General features: G+C 36.9%; 3 protein-coding genes across 8 annotated transcripts in view; 1 reads left to right on the top strand and 2 right to left on the bottom strand.

Moving 5' to 3' along the window:
* The window catches only part of bbs9 (Bardet-Biedl syndrome 9), a 138,870-nt gene extending 126,655 nt beyond the window's left edge, over nt 1-12,215 (bottom strand). For all 3 annotated transcript variants that reach the window (XM_058746547.1, XM_058746549.1, XM_058746550.1), the window contains exons 1-9: nt 12,090-12,215; nt 10,304-10,416; nt 9,427-9,577; nt 7,357-7,421; nt 6,814-6,927; nt 4,875-5,049; nt 2,880-2,964; nt 2,611-2,794; nt 1,015-1,144 (exon numbers count right to left, since the gene is read on the bottom strand). In XM_058746547.1, the coding sequence (XP_058602530.1) occupies nt 1,015-1,144; nt 2,611-2,794; nt 2,880-2,964; nt 4,875-5,049; nt 6,814-6,927; nt 7,357-7,421; nt 9,427-9,577; nt 10,304-10,415 (1,016 nt within the window). In that variant the 5' untranslated portion in view covers nt 10,416; nt 12,090-12,215. The remainder of the gene's footprint in view (nt 1-1,014; nt 1,145-2,610; nt 2,795-2,879; nt 2,965-4,874; nt 5,050-6,813; nt 6,928-7,356; nt 7,422-9,426; nt 9,578-10,303; nt 10,417-12,089) is intronic.
* A 612-nt stretch (nt 12,216-12,827) lies between these two features.
* Nucleotides 12,828-18,614, bottom strand: eaf1 (ELL associated factor 1). 2 transcript variants are annotated; one of them, XM_058746817.1, is made up of 7 exons: nt 18,529-18,614; nt 17,824-17,974; nt 17,294-17,388; nt 17,074-17,210; nt 16,333-16,499; nt 14,568-14,768; nt 12,828-13,650 (listed from the first exon to the last, which is right to left on the bottom strand). In XM_058746817.1, the coding sequence occupies exons 2-7, from the start codon at nt 17,924-17,926 to the stop codon at nt 13,607-13,609; spliced, it is 747 nt and encodes a 248-aa protein (XP_058602800.1). In that variant the 5' UTR covers nt 17,927-17,974; nt 18,529-18,614; the 3' UTR covers nt 12,828-13,606. The 2 variants fall into 2 exon arrangements, with proteins under 2 accessions (XP_058602800.1, XP_058602801.1); XM_058746818.1 differs by lacking the exon at nt 18,529-18,614 and adding an exon at nt 18,250-18,368.
* On the top strand, nt 18,383-21,092 carry pmvk (phosphomevalonate kinase). 3 transcript variants are annotated; one of them, XM_058746820.1, is made up of 6 exons: nt 18,383-18,402; nt 18,886-18,988; nt 19,077-19,140; nt 19,431-19,583; nt 19,808-19,937; nt 20,023-20,799. In XM_058746820.1, the coding sequence occupies exons 2-6, from the start codon at nt 18,900-18,902 to the stop codon at nt 20,196-20,198; spliced, it is 612 nt and encodes a 203-aa protein (XP_058602803.1). In that variant the 5' UTR covers nt 18,383-18,402; nt 18,886-18,899; the 3' UTR covers nt 20,199-20,799. The 3 variants fall into 3 exon arrangements, with proteins under 3 accessions (XP_058602803.1, XP_058602802.1, XP_058602804.1); XM_058746819.1 differs by lacking the exon at nt 18,383-18,402 and having other exon boundaries at nt 18,818-18,988; nt 20,023-20,795; XM_058746821.1 differs by lacking the exons at nt 18,383-18,402; nt 18,886-18,988 and having other exon boundaries at nt 19,105-19,207; nt 20,023-21,092.
* The last annotated feature ends 871 nt before the right edge of the window (nt 21,093-21,963 follow it).

The raw sequence follows: 21,963 nt of genomic DNA, 5'->3' as shown, positions 1-21,963 counted from the left end.
TGGGCGGCCGTGGTACATTATAAAAGTAGCCCAAAAAACCGCAACCCACGGCTCTGTAATTTTTTTCCCGCAACTGTATTTTCAAAATAGCCCACTTGTGCCGTTACCCTGGCAACACTGGTTCGCTGTACCCTCATCACACAATGATAGATAACCTTCCACGCAGCGATGACGGGAAGAAGTTGGGGTCAAACCTTATCAAACGATTAATTTGCGTTAAAAAAATATTAACACGTTAAAATTTTTTGATTAATTGCATGCGTTAACGCATTAATGACACCCCTAATATATATATATAGTGCCACTGCCAACCATAATTTAAAGCAGACATGTTTGGGAAAAGGTGCATACTGGCATGTATCTAATTTGGATTGCTTCTACTGACAGATTAATTTGCACCAAAATACCATTTGTTTGAGGGGACACATGGGATTTAACTCAAAGTTTCAACACTAAAAGATTGGAAGGGTTTTCTCCTGCCTTGATGAGCCCATTTGTTCGGCTATTCTAACTATGTATGATTGTATGGTTAGTTGCATTTTATTATTTATCTTTAATATAGTAAAGTTGGAAAAAGTGAAGGTGTGAGTGGTTATGTGTGTGTGTGCTAGAGATGTGACCCGAGACAAGCACAGCAGCTCATTTAGGTGGTGCTGACAGACGCTCTTTTAATGTGAGGCCAGTAGAAGAGAGACAGGACGGACAATGGTAGACTGAGTGACCCGTGCAGGATGGCCAGAGAGACCAGTGCAGTTAAACACTCTCTCTACAGACGTATCTGTTACCTCTGCATATGAGAACCACTCTAAGCAAACAGTCCCACAAACACTGAATGCTTCAAAGAGACATAGCGCACACCCAACCTTGAGAATGATATACCACACACAACATCTCACATTCAGTCTAACTTGAGATAGACTGGACCGACGGGGTTGTCAGGTGTTTCTATGAAGTATGGGGGTTAAGGAGATTAAGGACAGCCAGGAAAGATTCTTTTGGGCAGCGCTCACTTACGGGAAGTTAGCGACGCGTACAGCCACAGGCACACAGGACAGCTGGGCCGCCCACTTCAGCGTCACATCCTGGTACACCAGCAGCATGTTGTTATGGTTACACATCAGGATGTTGGTGGAACCCTCAGAAACTAAAGACAAAGCCAGAGAGAAGACAGCTGAGTTTGAAGGAGGAAGTGTGTTCAGATGGTCTGTGGTCTCTGGTCCTCACATGGAGAGTCAGTGCAGCAGTTAAATGATAGATTGCATCCACTTCCAAACCACCAGAAGATGTCCATCTCTCACCTTCCTATAAACCAACATCCCTCTCACCAACACACACACACATACACATCTCCGTTCTGTGGCCAAACACCCAAATCATCTCTCTCTACGCAGCAGACAAAGACAACAGTAATTTAACTCATGAGATTGTCTACATGATTATACAGCACACAATTCAAACAACCTTGACAGATAATAAGGAAACATTTCTTAATTGGTATTTTTGTTTTTTGTTCCAGGAAAAATATATAGAAATCCTATCCTATGGAGAGTTCAACCAAAAATGAAAGTTCACTCATCATTTACTCACCCTCATATCATTCCAAACATATTTAGTTCATCTTTGAAAAACAAATGAAGATTTTTTTTTAATGAAACCTGAGAGATTTCTGTCCTTCCATGATTCGTGTGTCTGCAGAAGACTTGGATTAAACCGCCCGATTCATTTGGATCACAGTTTTGGTGGAATGAACTTCTAATGGAGAGAAACCAATCTCTTAGGTTTTGTCAAAATTGTTCTTGATGGGAAAGAACCAATTAAGTTTGTTCTTGTGTGTCTAGCAAGTACGGCTGAACTTCTGTTTACCATTTTTGAGTAAACAGTAAGCGCAATTAGGGGTTAAAAGATTACAATCTCGATTCAAACACCCATGCGATTTTATCGCTAAATGACAAAGATTCAGCTATGTCTATTATGCCCGTTTCCAATCAAATCATATTAATGAATGATTTGGCCATCACGCTTCCGATGTGAACACTGTCATTCATTGATATGGGCAACTGACTAAACTGACTGTTTAAAAAAAAATAAACCTTTTTCACTGAATCATTAATTCAAGAGATTCATTCACAAATGTGGGTCAGCCAATAACAAAAGTCTTTTCACTCCTTCATTCATTGTTAGTTGTTTTTTCTTCAGAGTCATGGGATAAAAGCCTCAATTAAATCTTTTTAATCATTTAAAGTGCTTTGATCTCTTCTTTCGCAATCAATCATACGGATATCTTTTACAATGTCGTCATGTACTTTTTGAAGCTTAAAAATTTTGGTCAAATGGACTTTCAATGGAGAAACAGAAATTGTTCATGTTTCAAAAAATATCTTCATTTGCATTTTGAAAATGAAAAAATAAACAAATGTTGATGACAAGGACAAATTTTCTTGACAAGCACAGTTGTGTAAGATATCAAGAGAACGAATCTTAAATTAAGCTTCAATTTTTCTTACTCCATTGACAAATAGTTTTTCTTGCTTTAAGCATAAACAGGAGGTTTTCATGTGCTATAGAAGTCTAAACAGCACAGCATGAAGAGTTAAAGGCAGTATGGGTCACCTGATCCGTAGGGCAAGAAACAGCTGGGGTTGAACTCCAATTTCTTCATGAAGCGGATCTGACCATTATCCTTGAGACAAAAGAAATTTCTCTCCCCCAGCACAAAGATGGAGGACATCGCTGAAGATGTGTTGGGAACACAGATATCTAAAGCCTCTTCTCCTAACACCAGTGTCCAGTCAGCCTGAGGACAAACATACACAGTCATATCCAAAGATTCAAAAATTCACACTGGAAATAGTAAAACTTTCAATCTTCAAGAAACGCACCATCAGTCTCTTCCCTGAGCTCTTGCTTTGCTGATCAGAGTCTTGTTTGGTGTCTGCATCTGTGGCTACAGCCAGTGTCTCATACCTGTGTTTAAAAGAGATGTTAATTGCACCAATTATCAAAAAACCTGAGATATTGGACACTGTGCAATGCTTCAATATTCACTTGACCAGAACACTGATGCACTGAAGGTTTCTTGTACCACAAACAGTCATAGTTTAGTTTTTCATGACTTTTACCTTGACCTTTTCAACAGAAAAGATCACATACCATAAAATCATACAAAAGTGTCTAATTGTTACACAATATGTTGAAATGATATTCAAATAATTGTTATTGTAATTAATTCTTTACTTTTAAACCATTATTAATACTACTTCTTTTTAATTCAGACATGTCCAAGAATTTGCTTAAGGGTTGTAAAGGTTGAAAAATCTCATATAAAACAAACGTAAAATAAAACCATTCATATAATATTTAGTTTGACCCCCTGAAGTGGATGATGGACCTCCTGGATGGAGTTTCTAGGTCAATTTAGTACACTATTCTTGGAAAGTGTTTTGTTTCAAAAGAACAAGAAAATCCTGTTTTGAATTTGCAATATGACCCCAAATTTCTACTGAATTCCTCTAGGAATGTTGGGTGGGTTTGGGCAAACGTTTATAGCAATGAGACACAGCAGTGATTATTCAGCTTTGAGAGCATGTTCGGTACTGGCGTTTAGACTGTGTGTGTGTGTGCGTGTGTGTGTGTGTGTGTGTGTGTGTGTGTGTGTGCACATGTCTGTAACAGATCAAACGCTGTATTCAGAAATCACTGACAGTCCGCCAAAGCTATCAGCAGGTCATGAGGAGTATTATGAGAACCAAAGGCTCTGCTGTCTCACCTCAGCTCAGATCTCCATTTTCAACAGCTTTAGCCAGATTGTGAAGAAAGATCATATTTCCTTCTTAAAGGTTCGCCTAAAATGAAAATTCTATCATCATTTTACCCTTATGTCGTTCCAAACCCATAAGCCTTTCATTCATCTTCGACTCACAACTGAAGATATTTTCAATGAAACCTGAGAGATTTCTGTACCTCCAATGAAAGTCCATTCACCCAAAACTTTGTTGTTCAAAAAGTTCAAAAGAACACTGTAAACATAATCCATATGTCTGAAGAGACACGATCACTTGATATAACGAACAGATTTAATTTAAGCATTTATTCATAAATAACACTGCACAACGCACATACATAGAGCACATCAAATATGCTAATCGGAAACTTGACTGTACTTGTCTGACATGCAAGAGCCAATGTGATTTGTGTCAAGCTCAAATTATTTTATTAAAAGTTAATGAAGTTATTAGTTTAATTAAGTGTCTATACCTAGATACACTGCATACAGCCTATTGGGAGTTTCTGTTAAAAATGAATTTTGTTAAAAAATGACTAATTTACATTATTTAAGAAAACATAACCTTATGATATTTCTTTAACGTATCAATACTACAAATAATAATGTTTAATCGTGAAGATTTGAGTATGTAAATAAGTAGGATGAACTTAAAACCATCATCAAAAGCTATTTCCTGTCTTATTGTGCTATCTTACCTTCATCCCTTACGGATACCAAATGTGTCTGTAAATGAAACACGACCCATATCGTTTGCCACAAGGAGAACAGCAACACAGCAAAAATAAACAGTGGCGATTAATCAATGGAAATTTCATTCGGATGTAAAAACGTTCCCTTATTACGTCTCTAAGGATATGCTGGAAATAGTGTTACACCTAACCTACCTACCGTGCTTTATGAAACATATTTCTAATATACTCCTGCACTTATTTTAAACATGGAGACAGAGTATGTGCTTGGTGATGTGTCTCGTAAAGTCTTATTAAAAAAAAAAAAGTAAATGAATACCCACATATCCTGTACGTTCAATAAGAATGAGTCTGCGTATGGAAGGATGTGGACAATTGGTCAGGGAGTGAATTGGTCTCACCTGTAGCACTCCACCTGCCGTGTGGAGGAGACCGTGATGAAGGAGTCGGTGCGGATGCAGTAGCTCAGTGGGCCGGGCAACAGGAAGCCAGGCAGGAAGCGACCAAAAGCATACGTTTCCTGCTCGAAAAACATCAGCATCCCATCCATGGACTGGATACAGATGAAATGATGACCTGCACAACAGCACAGGAAATATTCAGTTGAGACAACAGAACAGAAGGACATATTCAATAGTATTATGCAGCTTTGTTGTGCAGCTATAAAAAATAAAAAATGAACCAGTAGCAAACAGCCAGATTGCATAGCCCAGATTTTCTCATTATTACACACACCAATGTTAAATAGTTACATTTATTATCTGTATTATTTTTTATCACTAAAGACTTAACACTTCTTCCTCCGACTAATATGGAGTAGGTTGCTCATGGTTCCGAGCAATGTAGCAAGTGAATTAATGCAGATTGTGCGCTAATTTTGTTTGTCTGCATTTTGCAATGGCTTCGAAGCAGCTCATCAAATCAGAATTTAGAGTCAGTACTGTCCTTTTAATAATAAGAAATAAACAGCCAAGAGAATAGCCAAGGCCCAAGCCATCATAAAATCAGAGCTTATTTGTCTACTGCGTTTGCGTCAAATGTTTTCTGGGTTGTTCTGGGGCCAGTTGCATGATCTTAGCCTCTGTACTAAGACAGTGCCTTAAGTACGAGTTTGACCAACTAGCAGTTACACGGTTAAATGACCAGCTCTGTACAAATGTCCCTTTACTTTCACACTGTCATCCCTAGGAATTTTTTTTTTGTCTGTTTGTTTGTTTTGTGCGGGAATAGGATACAAATATTGCTGCTATCTCCTTGAATGGGAAAAGACCAATGTCTGCAGCTGCTATATTAGGAAATACAATTTATCTTTACAATATTTCTGTTGTGTCTTCTCCCTTTTATACTCTCTAGGGCTCTGTGTCATGTGCAGATCCAATGTGACTAATGGCTGATGAACTCCATCATAGAGACTGTGCTGCCCTCATGTGGTTGATAAGAGAACTGCCCAAAAAAAGGTACTACTGTAAGTCTAAAATCCTATTAAGCGAACATGTGCTACTATTTTATTTATAGTGGATCGACTTTAATCGGCTTTCTTCACACAAACAAAAGAAATCTCAGGATCCAGAATTTTCAAGCAGAGGTTCATTGAGACTAAAGTGAGCATTAGGTTTCATGTGAATGAGAATGAATGTTTGAGAAACAATCTATTTGTTAACATTTGTTATGACATTAACATGAACTAACAATACTAAATACTAAAAGTGTTTATTAGTTACCAACACATTATAAAAATCAAACGTTGTGTGTTAACATCAATGAACCTAAGCTAACATGAATTAATGAACAGTTGTATTTGTATTAACCAGTGTTAACAAAGATTAATAAATGCTGTAACAATTGTACTGCTCATTGTTTGTTACTCTGTTGGTTAAAGCTGTTAAAGCTGCAGTCCTGCAGTAACTTTTTTGTGTTCAAAATGTATGTAATAAGCAAGTACACCATGAATCCATTTTCCAAACCCTGTTTTTGTCTTGTCCTGAATCACTACGGTACACCTATAATATGTTTATTTTCGGACTATTTTAGACTGGTTCAGGTAGGTACCGCTGTGGAGTAGCCCGGTACCTGCGTGATTCGTCATAGACATAAACAGAGAGAAGTAGCTCCGGCTACAAGACGCACACAGTTCTGTTTATTAATCGCTAGAGCGCCAAAAGTCACGGAATGCAGCTTTAATGCATTCATATTAGCTAATGGCACCATATTGTAACGTGTGACTGAAAAGGGTTTTGAGAGACAATATATATATATAAGTAAATTCAACCCTATAGCCCACAGACAAATTTAGAATGAGATGTGTGGAATTATGTGTGGAATATTAATAATATCAATTACCTGTGACACCCCCAAAGGGACCATACGTCATGTTGCAAGCTGTTCTCTGCAGGTTGTGTTCATACACCAGCCGCAGCTGATACTGGTCACCATGTTCAACATTCCCAGCAGTACCTGAGAAAACCAACACCACATCTGAAAGAGCACATACATTTGATGCACAAAATCCCAAGATAATTTATAAATATGACAGATAATAACTATTAGCTCAGACTGACTTTTAAAGTTAAACTGATCTTCTGTCTTGACAGGTTGTCATGAACATACAGTAAATTCCATTTTTATGAATGGATTCTGCAATTCTGTCCAAATTGTGAAAATTACAGGGCCTTAAAATTATTTCACGTACTCCATGGCTATGGGTTGCTGACCCCAGAACCCACTTTGGGAACCCCTGGTCTGCAATTATAATCAGTCTAAAGCCAATAAAGAAAGTACAAAAATAACCACTGCATGAGTACAGTTCTGTTTAATCACTGTTTTTATGGCAGTGATTGAAAGGAAGTTCAACAAAAGATAGGTCTGAATCTGTGGAAAACCAACCTGACACAGCATAGACGGACAGCTTCCTGGGGTGAAGCACTGCCAGATGGAGCAACTCTGAACAACTGCAATACATGACAAAGAAAAAGAAAGAAAAAGTTGAAAAAAATCTCTCTTTTTAAAGATGAATGCAACATTAGGCAAGGCAAGGCAAGGCAAGGCATTTACCGGACTGAGGCAACTTGGGTTTACTTGATTGATTTATTTATTATTTATTTTTTTTTTAGAAAATGTGAACATCAAAAATGATACATCAGGCTTTTGGGGAACATTTTCTTTGTTCATTTTATTACATTGCATTATATGTTTTGCCCCATTATGAAAACTTCAGAGCTTTGATCATAAAACTACGCACTTCTAAATATCATCTTACAAAGACTTTATGGGGAGACACAGAGTGACAACAGATATCTGTACATTTTATGCAAGTATTCTGCAACACTCTTCTAAAGATCTAATTTTTCCTTTTTGAGTATGAGCTCCATATTATGATATACTGTAGGAGACATAAAAGCTTGATGTATCAAATATGATCCTAAAATCTATCTGTCAGAAGTCTTAAACCAGCTATAGATCAGACCTACACACAAGAACAATTACGTTTCTAAATATTATGAGATGCTGCTTTAGGTTAAGCATCAGAACTTCAACTAGACAGTGACCAGGAATCAATAGAACAATAATGTCTTTTATCAGACCTCTCAGTGACTGGAGTTGAAAGAAAAAAAACTGATGAGGAATAACATGCATAAATGAAAGGAAAAAGTCCTGGTATGTCTACTCTAGAACTTAATGAATAGCATGGTATTTCAACTGCTCTTTCATGTGGCATATCCTTTAGAAACAAAACAAATTAGCAATGATAATAAGAAATTAAAAAGCAAATTAATAATCTAGGCTGATGCATACAGTATACTTGTATATCTCAACATTCTAGACGTACCTTGGTATAAGCTACTATATCAGGTATTATTAGCATGGTGCATTGACACATACAGCACCAAAGCTTCCTGTAGTGTTTCAAGAAGTTAATTCTATCAGATTAAAAGTATTTTGTATTGAAACCTGGCAAATCATCTGGCTGTTGTCTAAAATATGCCATCATACACTGTGATATTCTGTGAAATCTGTCAACTCCGGGCAAGTCAGGGCAGAAATCTGGGCAAAAGTTGTGTAGTGTATCCCTCGGAATAATCCACTTCCTTTAGATGTCTAAAAGCCTAATCGCTTACAATACAACAGCAACTACACGGTACAACTAACACTGAAGAGAATTCTGTTGTTAATTGTTTTATAATGTTTTAGTAATGACTTTTAATGTTATACATTTTACGAACTTATCAATTATTTACAAATGATAAAAACAATTATTTTTCTTAAAGGAGCCATTATAAGATTCCATTAAAGGAATCAGAGGTGACAGTTTCTCTTTCACGGTTGACAGTCTCACTGCATTTTTTGCTCAAAACATCACAATCAGCAAACACAATATAAAGAGAGAACATAACAGAGTTATAATCATAATAAATGTAGTAGCTTTATAATCCGGTATGTGTGTTTGGAATTAGGCACATAATAAAGACTATAGATGCCCTGTGCTGCACGTACAAAATAGGACTTGAAGCTGTAAAAATGTCAGTGAAGTAATAACTCTTAGAAAACAAAATTTCTGAATAAACACCTGATTTGTATGATTTCTTTATTTTCTAGAGATACATATCCTAAATTAAATAAATACACCAACAAAAGCAAGAGGAGGGTAACAGAGAATTTAGAGGAAACAAATGTTGGTTTCTAGTGATTGAAAAGCTTTTTGTTTGTTTGTTGTTCTTGTTTTCCCAAAGAATATGGGATCTGTGCCTTTAATGCTTAAAAAATAATAATAATAATAATAATAGGACACCAACTGTATTCCATTCATGGAAAGTGCCACACAAATATGATTTGTGTTGATAATTGGTGTATGCGGCAGATTGATAAGCTGATTATGATTTTGTAGAGATGTGGTTGAGTTGGTAGTGATGATTGCTGCGATGTGAATGGCTGAAACACAGCACATGTGAGACTTACGAGACAAACTTGCCCGTCTCCACTTGAATGATGGGGTCAGGCAACTGAACCTCCAGCAGTTGGGCGTCAGCTTCCGTCGGCTCGTCTGGTTTAGCAGGGTGTGGTGAGAAAATGCGTAACATCCCCATAAAACTGCCCACTACAATCTTATCTGGTTCAGAGAATGAGACAGAGAGAGAATGTAAACAGCTTCATTTAGAGAACAGAGTCTGGTTCAACATCACAGTACACTGAACGTCATGCCCTGCATCTAATTCTTGTCATCTGGACTTTGTTTACAGATAAGGATTAAACCTGAACTGTGCCACTGGAGCATCCTTACGCAGACCTTATGTAGCTCCGCCCCTTCCCTTCCGCTTCTGTCTTCCGTTTGTATTTCCACAGTGTGAAGGTAAGGTTGTACGAATTTATTAATGAACCTCTCGTTTTAAAATCTTCCCGGTCAACTGACATTTGTTATGACATCCACTTAGTGTGACCTTAGTGCGTTCACTGGATTGTTCTGCTGTTTAACATGCCAAAAGTTAAGGAACAAAAAAAAACATCTCTCGGTAGACAAAAGCTCCATAAAACAGTTTTAAATGTTGTGAGTCATGACTGTTTCCCAAATTCGCAGCACATCTCTGTAGTTTGAACCATGCTGATTAAATAATATTGGCCCAAGTGGTGAAGGAATAACTTCTGCAAAATGAATCACTTCAAGATCACAAATAATGTCATATTATTCTAGTTAATTTACATGAACAAAAGAAAGAACTATGTTGGTAACAACAAAACTTGTGAAAACAGTTGGCTAAAGATGTCGATGCTTTTGGGAAACACACCCCAATCCTAATCAACTATTTAAAAGAGCTGTGTATTAAGTACTTTAACTCACCATATCCACTTCCGCTGTTATCCACATCCCCAACACACAGACATCCCTGGTCAAACTCCTCACCCTCACCCAGCACTGAAGCCCACCAATCACGAGCCTTAAATAAAGACATCCTGTGAAGAGATAAGAGTGTAATTTAATTACATATTAGAACCAAACATCTGCCAAACTCCTTCAAATCCTTGAGTGCTGTGAAAAAGTGTTTGACCCATGTCTGATTTTCTGCATTTTTGCACGGCATGTCATCAGATCTTTAACAAAAACTTGTACATGCATTCAAAGTGAACCAGTCGCATTAAAGAAATAATTATATCCAGTGCCCCTGTGTGAAACAGTGACTGAATTAATAACTGGATATACCCCACCAGCATCAATAATCACAACCAAACAATTTCCTGTAGGCATTTATGTGTTTTGCACACTGTGGAACAATTTCAGCCCACTCTTTCTTGCAGAACTGCTTCAGTGACATTTGTAGGCTTTCAAGCACGATCTGCACATTTGAGGTCCTGTACAGTTTTTAGCCATTTTTAACTTCCACTACCTGACTTGACTGTTATGATATGAGCTACTTATTCTTTATGTTTCACTGAACATAATTTGGCTTATGGCTTGGAGAAATTTAGCATCATATCACTTGCTCAGCAATGGATCCTCTGCAGTGAATGGGTGCCGTCAGAATGAGAGTCAAAACAGCTGATAAAAACATCACAATAATCCACAAGTAATTCACGTGACTCTTGTCAAGTGAAAAGCAGCATGTTTTTAAGAAACAAAATCCATCAAGGCATTTTAACTTTAAACCATTGCTTTTGGTCAAAATATGAGTCTATATGATTTTACATATTTGTGGACCAAATACACAGATATTCAAATAGAAGAGCAACCACTGCAGAATAAATTCTGCTGGATCTCATTACACTTGTGTATTTTATGTTGGACTAAAAATGCAAGCATATAGACCCCTCCAGGAAGACCGGATCAAATCATTCCCTGTCTTTGTTTGCAAGTGGTCACTTCTGTGCACATGGTCTTTGATGCTGACTGAACCACTGGGTCTGCCTGACATACAACTAAGTGTAGAACATGACAGACGGGTCACATGACTGCAGATTTCATTGGCTGCAGCTCAAGCAGCTTTCCTAACTAACTAACTGCTGACTGCTTAACAGAGCTAATCCAAACACCAGAGAGACACAGGGACATGCAAGGAAGTAGACCAATCCAATAAAATGGACAGACTTCTGCGCATTGACATAATATATCAAATGTTTCAGCACAAAAAAACAAAAACAAAAATTAAATACTGAAAAGCGTTATCTAAAGAACATAATGGTTATCTCTGAGCTATAAAGTCCTAATAAAGGATTAGTCCAATATATAAATAGTAACAATATGACTTTTTAACAAGACGGTCTATAGAAAAAGCAAATACTGAATTAAACAATAACAGTAACATCTAGTTAATATGCAGTATTCAAGCACAATGGGTTCTCACACTTGACATTTTCTAGAAAATCAGAGAGCATCCAGAGCAACCTGTTAACAGTCCATCGACTTCATACGACACGAGAGCCTTTAGAGTCGTGCAAAGTAAGAGACCAGGTAATGGGATAATAAATCATATTTCCAGTGAATGACAGAATGTTTTACTGAATCTGCTTCTCAGCTTTGTTTGTTCTTTGCGCTTGCTTGCACAAACTGCCCCACTCTCTTTTATTTCGTACAAAGTGACGCTGTGCTGTTATTGGTACAGGTTAAATATAAAAAAGTTATTATGTTCTACCTGGATGCAGTGATATTTTCTCCAGTAATGTGTGGTAAAACAAGACAGCTCAAGACATCTCAGCTTCTCACACTCGACCTACTGTTGTCATGGTACTGACACCAACGCTGAAGCCGGAAATGTGTAACGTGACAGCGTGTTGTCAAAATAAAAGTCCCCGATCCCCACTCCCCAGATTCTTTGGTGGGGGAAGAGCAATCGAAGAACAGTTTGTGAATTCACACTGGTTATTTGGTAGCATGAAACCAAACGAAACGATTATTTAAAGTGGGAATAAAATATATAAAGAAAGCTAGCAAAGAGCGGTCGATGACTTCGATTTGATATGAGTTAACCGAGACATGATTGCACAAAATCATAATATTTTGCAACCAATTCATCAAAAGACATGGCATACTGAGGATAACTGTGTTTGGACAGCTTTTAAATATTTTTTATTTTTTTCCTTTGTGTATGATAATGCAGAGCTGAATTACATAACCATGGCGAATGAAGTACTGTAACTGTTCCATGTTTAATACAAGTTCAGTCAACAGCATCTGGCCTGTTGTCAATTACGACAAAAAATACTCCACAGTCACCTCTCAATTTCAAATTGATGTCAAATTAATTACACAGCATAATGTGTTTACAGTACTGAATAAAACGTTTTCAAAGAGCTAGGCCCCGTCACATTTACCATTGTTTTGCAAATTTTCAGCCAGTCCAATCCAGCCATTTCAATAGGAAGCAACATGAGCAGACGATTTTTACATGGAGGTAACTTCAGCATGCATTTGTGATGTCATTTTTTGTCAATGACCAATATACTACTTTATAAAAAAAGATAAAGCATTGATGATATTTGAAAAGTAAATAATAATGATAAATCACTCAGACCCACTGACAGTTTGTTTTTGACTTTTATCTTACATTACAGATGCTATTTACAACATTAATATTGTGTACAGTGCAATAAAACAATTTATTTTTGGTTAAACCAGCAGTATACACTTCTATAGATAACCACATACAGATATTTGGAGACAATGAGTATTTTAAAATGTTTTACGTGAGGGGTTGTGACCCTTATGTCACAAAAAATGCGACAAAATCATTTGTACTTGCCGTTTGCCACTGAATTCTAAACGATCATGCAATTAATTTGGTTTATGTAACACTGAAAACGAGGGGAAAAGTGCAATAAACAAGCCGTGCTGACTGATGATTTTTAGCTTCATAAAAATACTGAACAACCAAAGGTACAATATTCAATTTTAATGATTTACACAACCTTATCTGTTCAAAAATTTCCCTTTGCAATAAAAATAAAATCTATTAAAATTATTTTACATTCTTCAACACTTTCTTTGATATCTCCATGTTAACATGAAGCCATTAAAAGCTCAAGATAGCACTGCAAAAGCACTGATATCTATGAAACAACTGCAAAAAGACTGATTTCATCTATGAAAGCACGTAACGCAGAGAAACACAATCTATGTTTGTAAGTGCTGAACATCAGCTAGGAGGTCAGTCTAGTCACTGTCACTGCCAGATTCACTTAGCTGAAGATCATTTCCTGAAGGAAAAAAGACAACAACAAAACAATTTACCATATAAAACAGAGTAGGGTGTTCCTTCAAATACTGGCACTTTAATGTCCCAACCAGTCGGTTATTTTTCTTTAACTAACATATAACGAAAAAAGTTGAAATAAGACTTTATTAACAGTACCTCTCCAGTATTAAGCCCCGTTCACACCAAGAACGATAACTTTAAAGATAACGATATTAGCATCCACACCAGTGAACGATATCGTCTGCTGCTTTAAATTCTCCAGCTTGTTATAGCAGGATTGATTCTGATTGGCTGTCAATCTTTTTATCGTTCATCAATCGTTCTGAAAGTGATTCCAACGATATTGTTTCTCTGTGCCTTTATCGTTATAGCTGTGGTGTGGACTCTGCTATTCTTTAATATTGAGAACGATTTTCAGAACTATATCATTATCGTGCTTGGTGTGAATGGGCCATTTATGCGACACCATTGTCAACTAAAAATGGAAAACTTTTTATTTGTTTTGGCCGTTCATTTACATGGAAACAGCATTATGAAATGCAAACTTTTGAAAACGGTTTTAAAGTGCAAGTTTTAGAAAACAATCTCCGTGTAAACTACAAAAACATGAATTTGTGAAAACGGTGACGTCATGCGTATTACGTGTTCAGTCTATATGCGCATAGTGTTTCTTTACATCGCAAACTACTGGCCTGGAATATACTGTGTTTTTAGTAGTTTTCGTAGATCTGTGTGAATATGGATCATTGTTGTTGTCTGTGTGTGAAAAACAAAAACAAAATTCAATTTATGTCATATCAGATGTCTGTCTTCGTGTTATTCTACTGTGTGTTTTTGTACTGTACCATTCTTTAGTTTTCGGGGGTTTTTTGCTGATGAGAAATACTTGTCTATGGCTGTAGCAGTGAATGCTCTTACGGAGTGTGTTCATCAGCTGATTGCTGCCTTGTGACTTGTTCATTCCATTGGCCATGTTGTTCCTGCTGGGGGACAGATGAGTTTCCTGTTCTCCATCACTGCAGCTGTCATTACCACTGCCAGAACAACTGCCAGAGTCTGACGAACTGCTGCTGCCGCTGCTGCTCATCTGCTCAATCATATCCACCTCGGCCCGCAGCTCTGAGACGAGAGCAAACGAGAAAGATTTAGCCCAAAAAAACCTGCTGAATTCAGCAATATAATGCTATTCATTTTACAACTAAACCAAACACAGCACAACTGTATTCCTGCTAGGGCACACACATATTTAACCCTGCAAATCAATTTTTGAATTTAAAACAAATGTAAAACAGTGAAGAGTAAACACAATGAAGTAACATATTTAAAGAAAATATAGGGTCACAAATCCCTAAAACATATTTATAAGAATTTAAAAGATGGTATCACACTTTTTTTCGCTTAAGGAAAAAGTGCCAAACATTGATTATATTAATATTAAATAATATTTTTGTTGGTTGGTCACATGAGACTGTAAATTGCAGATACCCAAAACGCACATACAATTCATGCATGAATACACACACACACACACACAGGCCACAGCAGGACTGGGTAAAGTTCTAAAAAAAATAAATGAAAAAGTAATTTAATATTTTTGATAACTCAAAAATGTAATGGGGTAGAATCAAATGTTTTGAATTAAGATAAACTATGTATCCCATTTTAATTCAGACTAATACATACACAGCAATTTGAATTATCTAAATAACTTACCTTTTCAAAATTTTCAAAGCTTTGTATACATGGCCAAATTATTATTTTTTAGAAACAAAGTTCTTCAATATTGAGTTTCACAGCATCCGAATCCAATTCTTAAATTGAACATTAAATTTTTCGATCAAAAAGCAATGTTTTATCTGTTGTAATTTCTTCAGTTTCCTGTTAAAATGAGCTTTTCTATTCTTCTCCTATAATGTGTAAAAGGTTGGCGATGGCTATGACAAAAATTGATTCATGAACCATTCAGTATCCCAACTCGGTCCGGGGCACACAGATCAAACCGAGAGGGCACTTTAGCACCAACGATTAAAGGGGCAGGGACTCGAGCCCTCCTCTTTTCACTAGAATTGTAATCATGAACACCTGCAGGATGGTATGCACACAGGAGGCTTTCCATCACAAGCAACACTACAAAATTCAAAAATCAAAAATCAATATCTCATCATGTTAATAATTAAACTCTGTAGCCAATTATGCAGTTAAGAATTGATTCTTCAGACCAAACAATCAGAGCAACAGTACAGCAGAACAAATGTAGCCTACTGTTTCAACATCTAGCTGCACATAGGGGAAAAACTCTGGTCTCTGGTGTTTTACTGACTTCAGATGATTCAGAGTGAGCGGTCTGAACAAATGCAACTCAATTCAGACCTTTTTGCAAACATTCACCGAAAAGAAAAAACAGACTCAAAAGATTGATGAATTCACAAATGATTGGAATTGCTGGTTCAGTTGACAGAAATACAGGACATACATAATAACCGTTTAAATATTCCCACAGAAAACATTTCTCAAGTCACAGTGCGTACAAACGTACAGCTGCAGGTGCCAATGACTGTTCTGCTCATAATATCTTTTTCATGAAATATATGCATTAAACTAGAAAAATGTTCAAATTTGAGAGTAAAAAAAGAAAACTCTAGTAGTCTATCACTTGATAACTGTTGCAAGCACGCGGTCTAACCTCGTTTGATGTCGTCCAGCTGAGGCTCAGGTGAAGGGTTGTCTTTGGTTGGTGAGGTCTTCGCTCCCGCTCCGGGCTTCATGGGGGTGCGGAACTGTGCCGTCAGCTGGTTAGCTCTCACTGACTGCTGCTCTATACGAGCCTGGATCTTACTGCTTCCCTCAGCTCTGACCAACACAAACGAACATCTTCAACATCACACACTGACGACTGACAGCGAAGGTGAAAATACTGCACAATGTGACCATTTCATCCAGTCAGAGCAGGTGTGGATGAGTTCTGTCTGTTTGCACACGCACTCACATTCACATTAAACTGTACAGCTGAGCTCAGTGGTCCTCAAACTATGGTATGCATGCTACTGGTGGTGGCATGTGATGTTAATGGTAATATTCCATGTCTCACTTAGAATACGATTACAACTTTCATGTATCTTTTGAATGATTAGGTAATATTGCATGCTCTAACATTTATAAGCAAATACAGCACAAGTTGTCATATTTTCTGTAGGTGAGGTTAAAGTATGTCATGTTTTAACTCAGTTTTAAGCAGCATATCATTAACTAAACCTTTCAACCACTTAAGGTACCGAGTTTACTAGTTTATCTGAACTACATGAATACTATTGTTAATTTTTAAAAAGAGAGATCGTAATCCTTACGCTTTCGATCAAAACGACTTGGTGACTCTTGACCTGAAATCTCTTCACAAACAAAGTTCACTATTCATTTGGCTGCTCACCTTGTTTTCTTGACTTGTATGCTGCTGCTGAGCTTTTCCAGCATAAACTCTCCGGTGTCATGGTTGATGATGAGAACACAGTCTTTCTGATATGGCCTTTTGTTGCCCTTAAACACTGTCATTGGTGGAGTGGAGCCCTAGAGAGAAATTACAGTAAGTGGTCCGCAGAAAGGGTTTCATACATGAATCAGTCACAAACCTTGCGGGGAATGATTCTTACTGGTATGTGTGGTAATGTGATGGTAACCTCATCTCCTTTTCCTACTTGTAATTCTCCTTCACAGGATGTATCTATGGATGCTGGTTTAAAATCATCTGGGGAAGAAAGCGAACACACAGTATAGCAATTTATTTATACTTATAATAATAAAATCCATGCATATTTTTACTACTGGCTCAACAACAACAAATTATATTCCAACTGTAAGTCATAAACCGTGTTGTCACCCATTTTACTGTATTTATTTATTCATGCATTCATTCGTTCGTTCGTTCAAGCGTCTAAAGGCGCCGTAAGTAACCTCCGCAGTACTTGTAACATGTGTGGAACAAGTCATAATGTTCATATTGTCAATGATTTTACATAATCCACACATTTACAACATCAAATCTACGGGCTGGTCTGCAGGACATAACGTTATATCATTTTCAGATTCCAAATACTGGTAAGATTCTTGAGATTAGAGGTGTGTTTGTTCAAATGAGTATGCCATTCAGTTTATTCAATTGTGTCATACTTGATGGACTCACATCTGATGGTGTGAAAAGATGATTTTGGTCTCTTCTCAAAACTGTCTCCGAGCTTTAACACATGCTCTTCTTTATCCAGAGGCGGGTTCGAGCTGCCGTTCATCACTGCGCGTCACATTGAATTCACCAGCCTCACACAAAACAGCAAAGTCTGCGCTCAATATCACATGTAAACAAAGACAAAGAAGTTGTGGCTAAAACACGCTTGACAGATCCAAAACTTCCGGGTCACGAAAAGAAAAATAACGCCTTTACCAAAGATGTTATGTTAGTATGGCTTCAAAAATCAAACATTTGGTTTTTAAAACATAACGCAGAAAATAAAATAAAAATGCATCAGCTGAGCTGTTCATATTTCAAAGTGAGCGAAAGGTCAAAATGACGATAAAATAAAGCTATTATGAGGAAAAATCCTATTTTTTTCACCTTAGCACAACTGCAAGTAAATAATTTGCAAGTTTGTTTTCTTCATAAAAGTAGGGGGTAAAAAAAAGAAAGAAAAAAAGAATGAAATTCAGAGAGAGAAAAAACCGCTTCTGTCGTTTGACTTCCGGTTCAGTGATGTCAGGGGGAAAAAAGGTGATTAATAAATACGTGAGCAAAATAAGATTACTATCTTATTTAATAATCACTGGTGATGTTTAAATAGCATTCCATATTAAAATGCTTCAGCTTTAATAAAATGTAAAAATGTTTATCACGTACCCTGTAAGTTGATGGCGTGACACTCGTCCGATTACCGTAAATACAAAAAACACCAAGCGTCACGTGTTTTGACGTCTCCACACACTTACACGTACACCTTCTTTAAATGAAAACATCACATACTGTATTAATTCCTTAATGTTAAAACACACACACACACACACACACACACACACACACACACATACACACATATAACATATCTGGTTAAGAAAAGCTAAAACAGCAGTATTAAAGCGTGTTTGTATTTTTTCAATGGCTGCGTTGTCTTGGTTCATTACGGTAAATACATCCAAAGTCGTTCCTGTTTGAATAGTAGTCGTACTAAACATGTGTCGGTTTTGTGTATGAATGTAGAGCACTTCACAACCATGACATCTACACAACCAAGGATCATTCTTCTATTCAGCGGGAAGCGAAAGTCAGGGAAGGACTATTTGACAGATTTAATACAGAAAAGGTGAGATCTCGAGTTTGATGTAACACTGTTAGGTGAACAGATGAAATGCATGGATAAATAAGCTATATGCTCTTATTCTAAATTACAGACTGACAGCAGAGATGTGCTGCATACTCAGACTGTCTGCACCTCTCAAACAGCAGTATGCTAAGGTACAGTACACATCTGAAGCAAGGTCTTTGATAGGTTGGGTGGATGCAGTTTAAAAGAGGAGTTACAGTAAGAAATGCTTGGTTTCAGAATTAAGAACAACAATACTGTTATGTTAAGTCAACATTATTTATAATTTTTTTCATTTCATTGTGGTAACAGTAACTGTTGAAACGTTTTTTGGAAACACACTGCAAACTTTTTAGGTGAATTCTCTGAAATATCATTCTGTTTGCGTTCTGAGATGGAAATTGTTGTTCTCTGTGAAAACTGATGTATTTGTGAATATCAGGATCATAGTCTTGACTATGAGGAGCTGTTGGGTTCTGGTCAGTATAAAGAGAGTTATCGTGCTGACATGATCCGCTGGGGTGAGATGAAGAGACAGCAGGACTCCGGCTTCTTCTGTAGACTGGCCATCAAACATGCCACACAGCCCATCTGGGTATGAGCTCTCGCACTCAACAACCTGCAAGCTGGAGGTGCTCTTCAGGTCTTGAGATTAGCTAATAATGTGTGAATGAGCAGCGCAGCTTTAGTCTGCTACACATACTAAAGCAAGCTTGACTCACTATATGAGGACATGAACATTTCACCATTTCATTTGAGAAAAACTATCATAAGACAAAAATTCTGGCTGACATATATCACATCCTATCCATCGCTCAGATAATCAGCGATTGCAGAAGGATGTCAGACGTGCAGTGGTTCCATGAAGAGTTTTCTGATAGATGTATCTGTGTTCGGGTGGAGGCTTCTGAGCAGACGAGATCACAGAGGGGCTGGAGATTCACCACAGGTAAAACTGCTTAAGAAAAGCACATCATAACAGTGTTGTGGGGAGTGTGGGAATCATGTGATCGTGTCCTTATGTACCTGTCCAGGTATAGACGACGCTGAGTCCGAGTGTGGTTTGGATGAGGGTGTGAAGTTTGACTATATCATTAGGAACGATGGAGCTGATGACGTTCTGGAGAAACAGCTGGAGGATCTACTGTCTTTGATCAAGTCACGGGAGGACGAATCAAACGCACAAAACAACATTAAACCAGAAAAATAAAAGCTGCTTTTTTGCTATCAGTTCGTATATCCTGTTCACTGGAGAACTTGCAAACTCTTCTGTATTTTAATGAATGGTTCTCGTCATAATTTACTCAGCCTCTTGGCATTCCAAAAAGTGTCTTGTTATATTCTTTTTGTAACAAAAAGGATCATTTTTGCCTTGATTTTATATATATATATATATATATATATAATTTTGTATATACTTTTTTTTTGATGAATGACGATAAAAAAGTATTATGTTCGATACTTTCGGTGTACAATATTAATGTATTTAATTATACAAATTTCATTTTCATCCTTGAAACACATTTTCACCCGCTGAAACACATAAAAGTTGTCCATATAATTTGTGTGTTTTATTCCAAATCGTCTGAAGCCATACAATATCTCTGACCATTTATTTTTTAAATTCCTTATTTCCAAAAATACTTTTGGCATCATCGTCAAAACTGGGACAGGGTGCATCAACATGCTTTGAATATGTGCAAGGGCAAACTAGAGTTGAGCTATAATTCAGAGTGAAAGTTCTTTAAGGGTTTCACCTAAATGTTAAAAAAAGAAATACATTAGAAATATCAGGATAGGGATGCACAAATAGTGTATAAACCAACATTTGACAATTGCGAAAGTGACTAACATTTAACATACACTACACAACTTTTAAAGTTGTCAGATTGGTGTTTTTTCACGCTACACAACTGTCTTTTTTCCGATGCCTAAGAGATGTTTGGGTCCACAATGCATGACCTGTAGTATAAAATGTGTTTTGACTGGAACCTGCTTAAGTGACAACAGACAGTTGTGTAGTTTGAAAACAACAGCAATCTAAGTCGTCGTGTAGTGTATGTTAAATGTTAGTCACTTTCCCAATTGTCAAATGTTGGTTTATGCATAATTTGTGCATCCCTGTCTGGTCAGTCATTATCATTCTAATGTATTATGACGATTTGAAAGTTTTGTAGAGTATGGGCAACATGAGCATTCCAGATGCAAATTTATTCATATGTGACCCTGGACCACAAAACCAGTCTTAAGTCGCTGGGTTATATTTGTAGCAATAGCCAAAATTGCAGATTTTTCTTTTATGCCAAAAATCACTGGGACATTAAGTAAAGATCATGTTCCATGAAGATATTTTGTACATTTCCTACTGTAAATATATCAAAACTTCATTTTTGAATAGTAATGTGCATAGCTAAGAACTTCACGTGGACAACTTTAAAGGCGATTTTCTCAATATTTAGATTTTCTTTTTTTTTTTTGCACCCTCAGATTCCAGATTTTCAGATGATGTATAAATCTCAATTTTGAAAAATTACCCTTATGACTGGTTTTGTGGTCCAGGGTCACATATTGTTCGAATTTTGAATGTTTACATTTTTACTAGGGTTTATGCATAAGCATTTTGTCCAGTCACAAAACAATTCAAGCTTCTTCTTTTTTCACATTTGCTTCTCTTGGCTTAGATGCAGTGTCATAAACATGCTTTTACTGAAGCTATAATATATTAAAACCAGTATTAGACTTATTGGTAGAAAATTTTTTTTTGATTGTTGAGCTAGTAAAAACTAGTTTAAAAAAAGTGAGCTTGTCTAAAATGATACATTTTATTTTTAAATTCTATTTTAATCCTGTGGGGCACTTCTGACATTCTAACAGGGGAAAAATGTCATTACTTTATTCAACTAAAAATGGATTGTGCTATTTGCCTTTGCTTACATAGATTAAGGTCCACAACGAGAAGTTGAAACCGCCAGACT

The sequence above is a fragment of the Onychostoma macrolepis genome, chromosome 16 (assembly GCF_012432095.1).
Source record: "Onychostoma macrolepis isolate SWU-2019 chromosome 16, ASM1243209v1, whole genome shotgun sequence".
Classification (NCBI taxonomy): domain Eukaryota; kingdom Metazoa; phylum Chordata; class Actinopteri; order Cypriniformes; family Cyprinidae; genus Onychostoma; species Onychostoma macrolepis.
The sequence above is the reverse complement of the archived record's forward strand: the minus strand, read 5'-3'. Positions and strand labels throughout refer to the sequence as shown.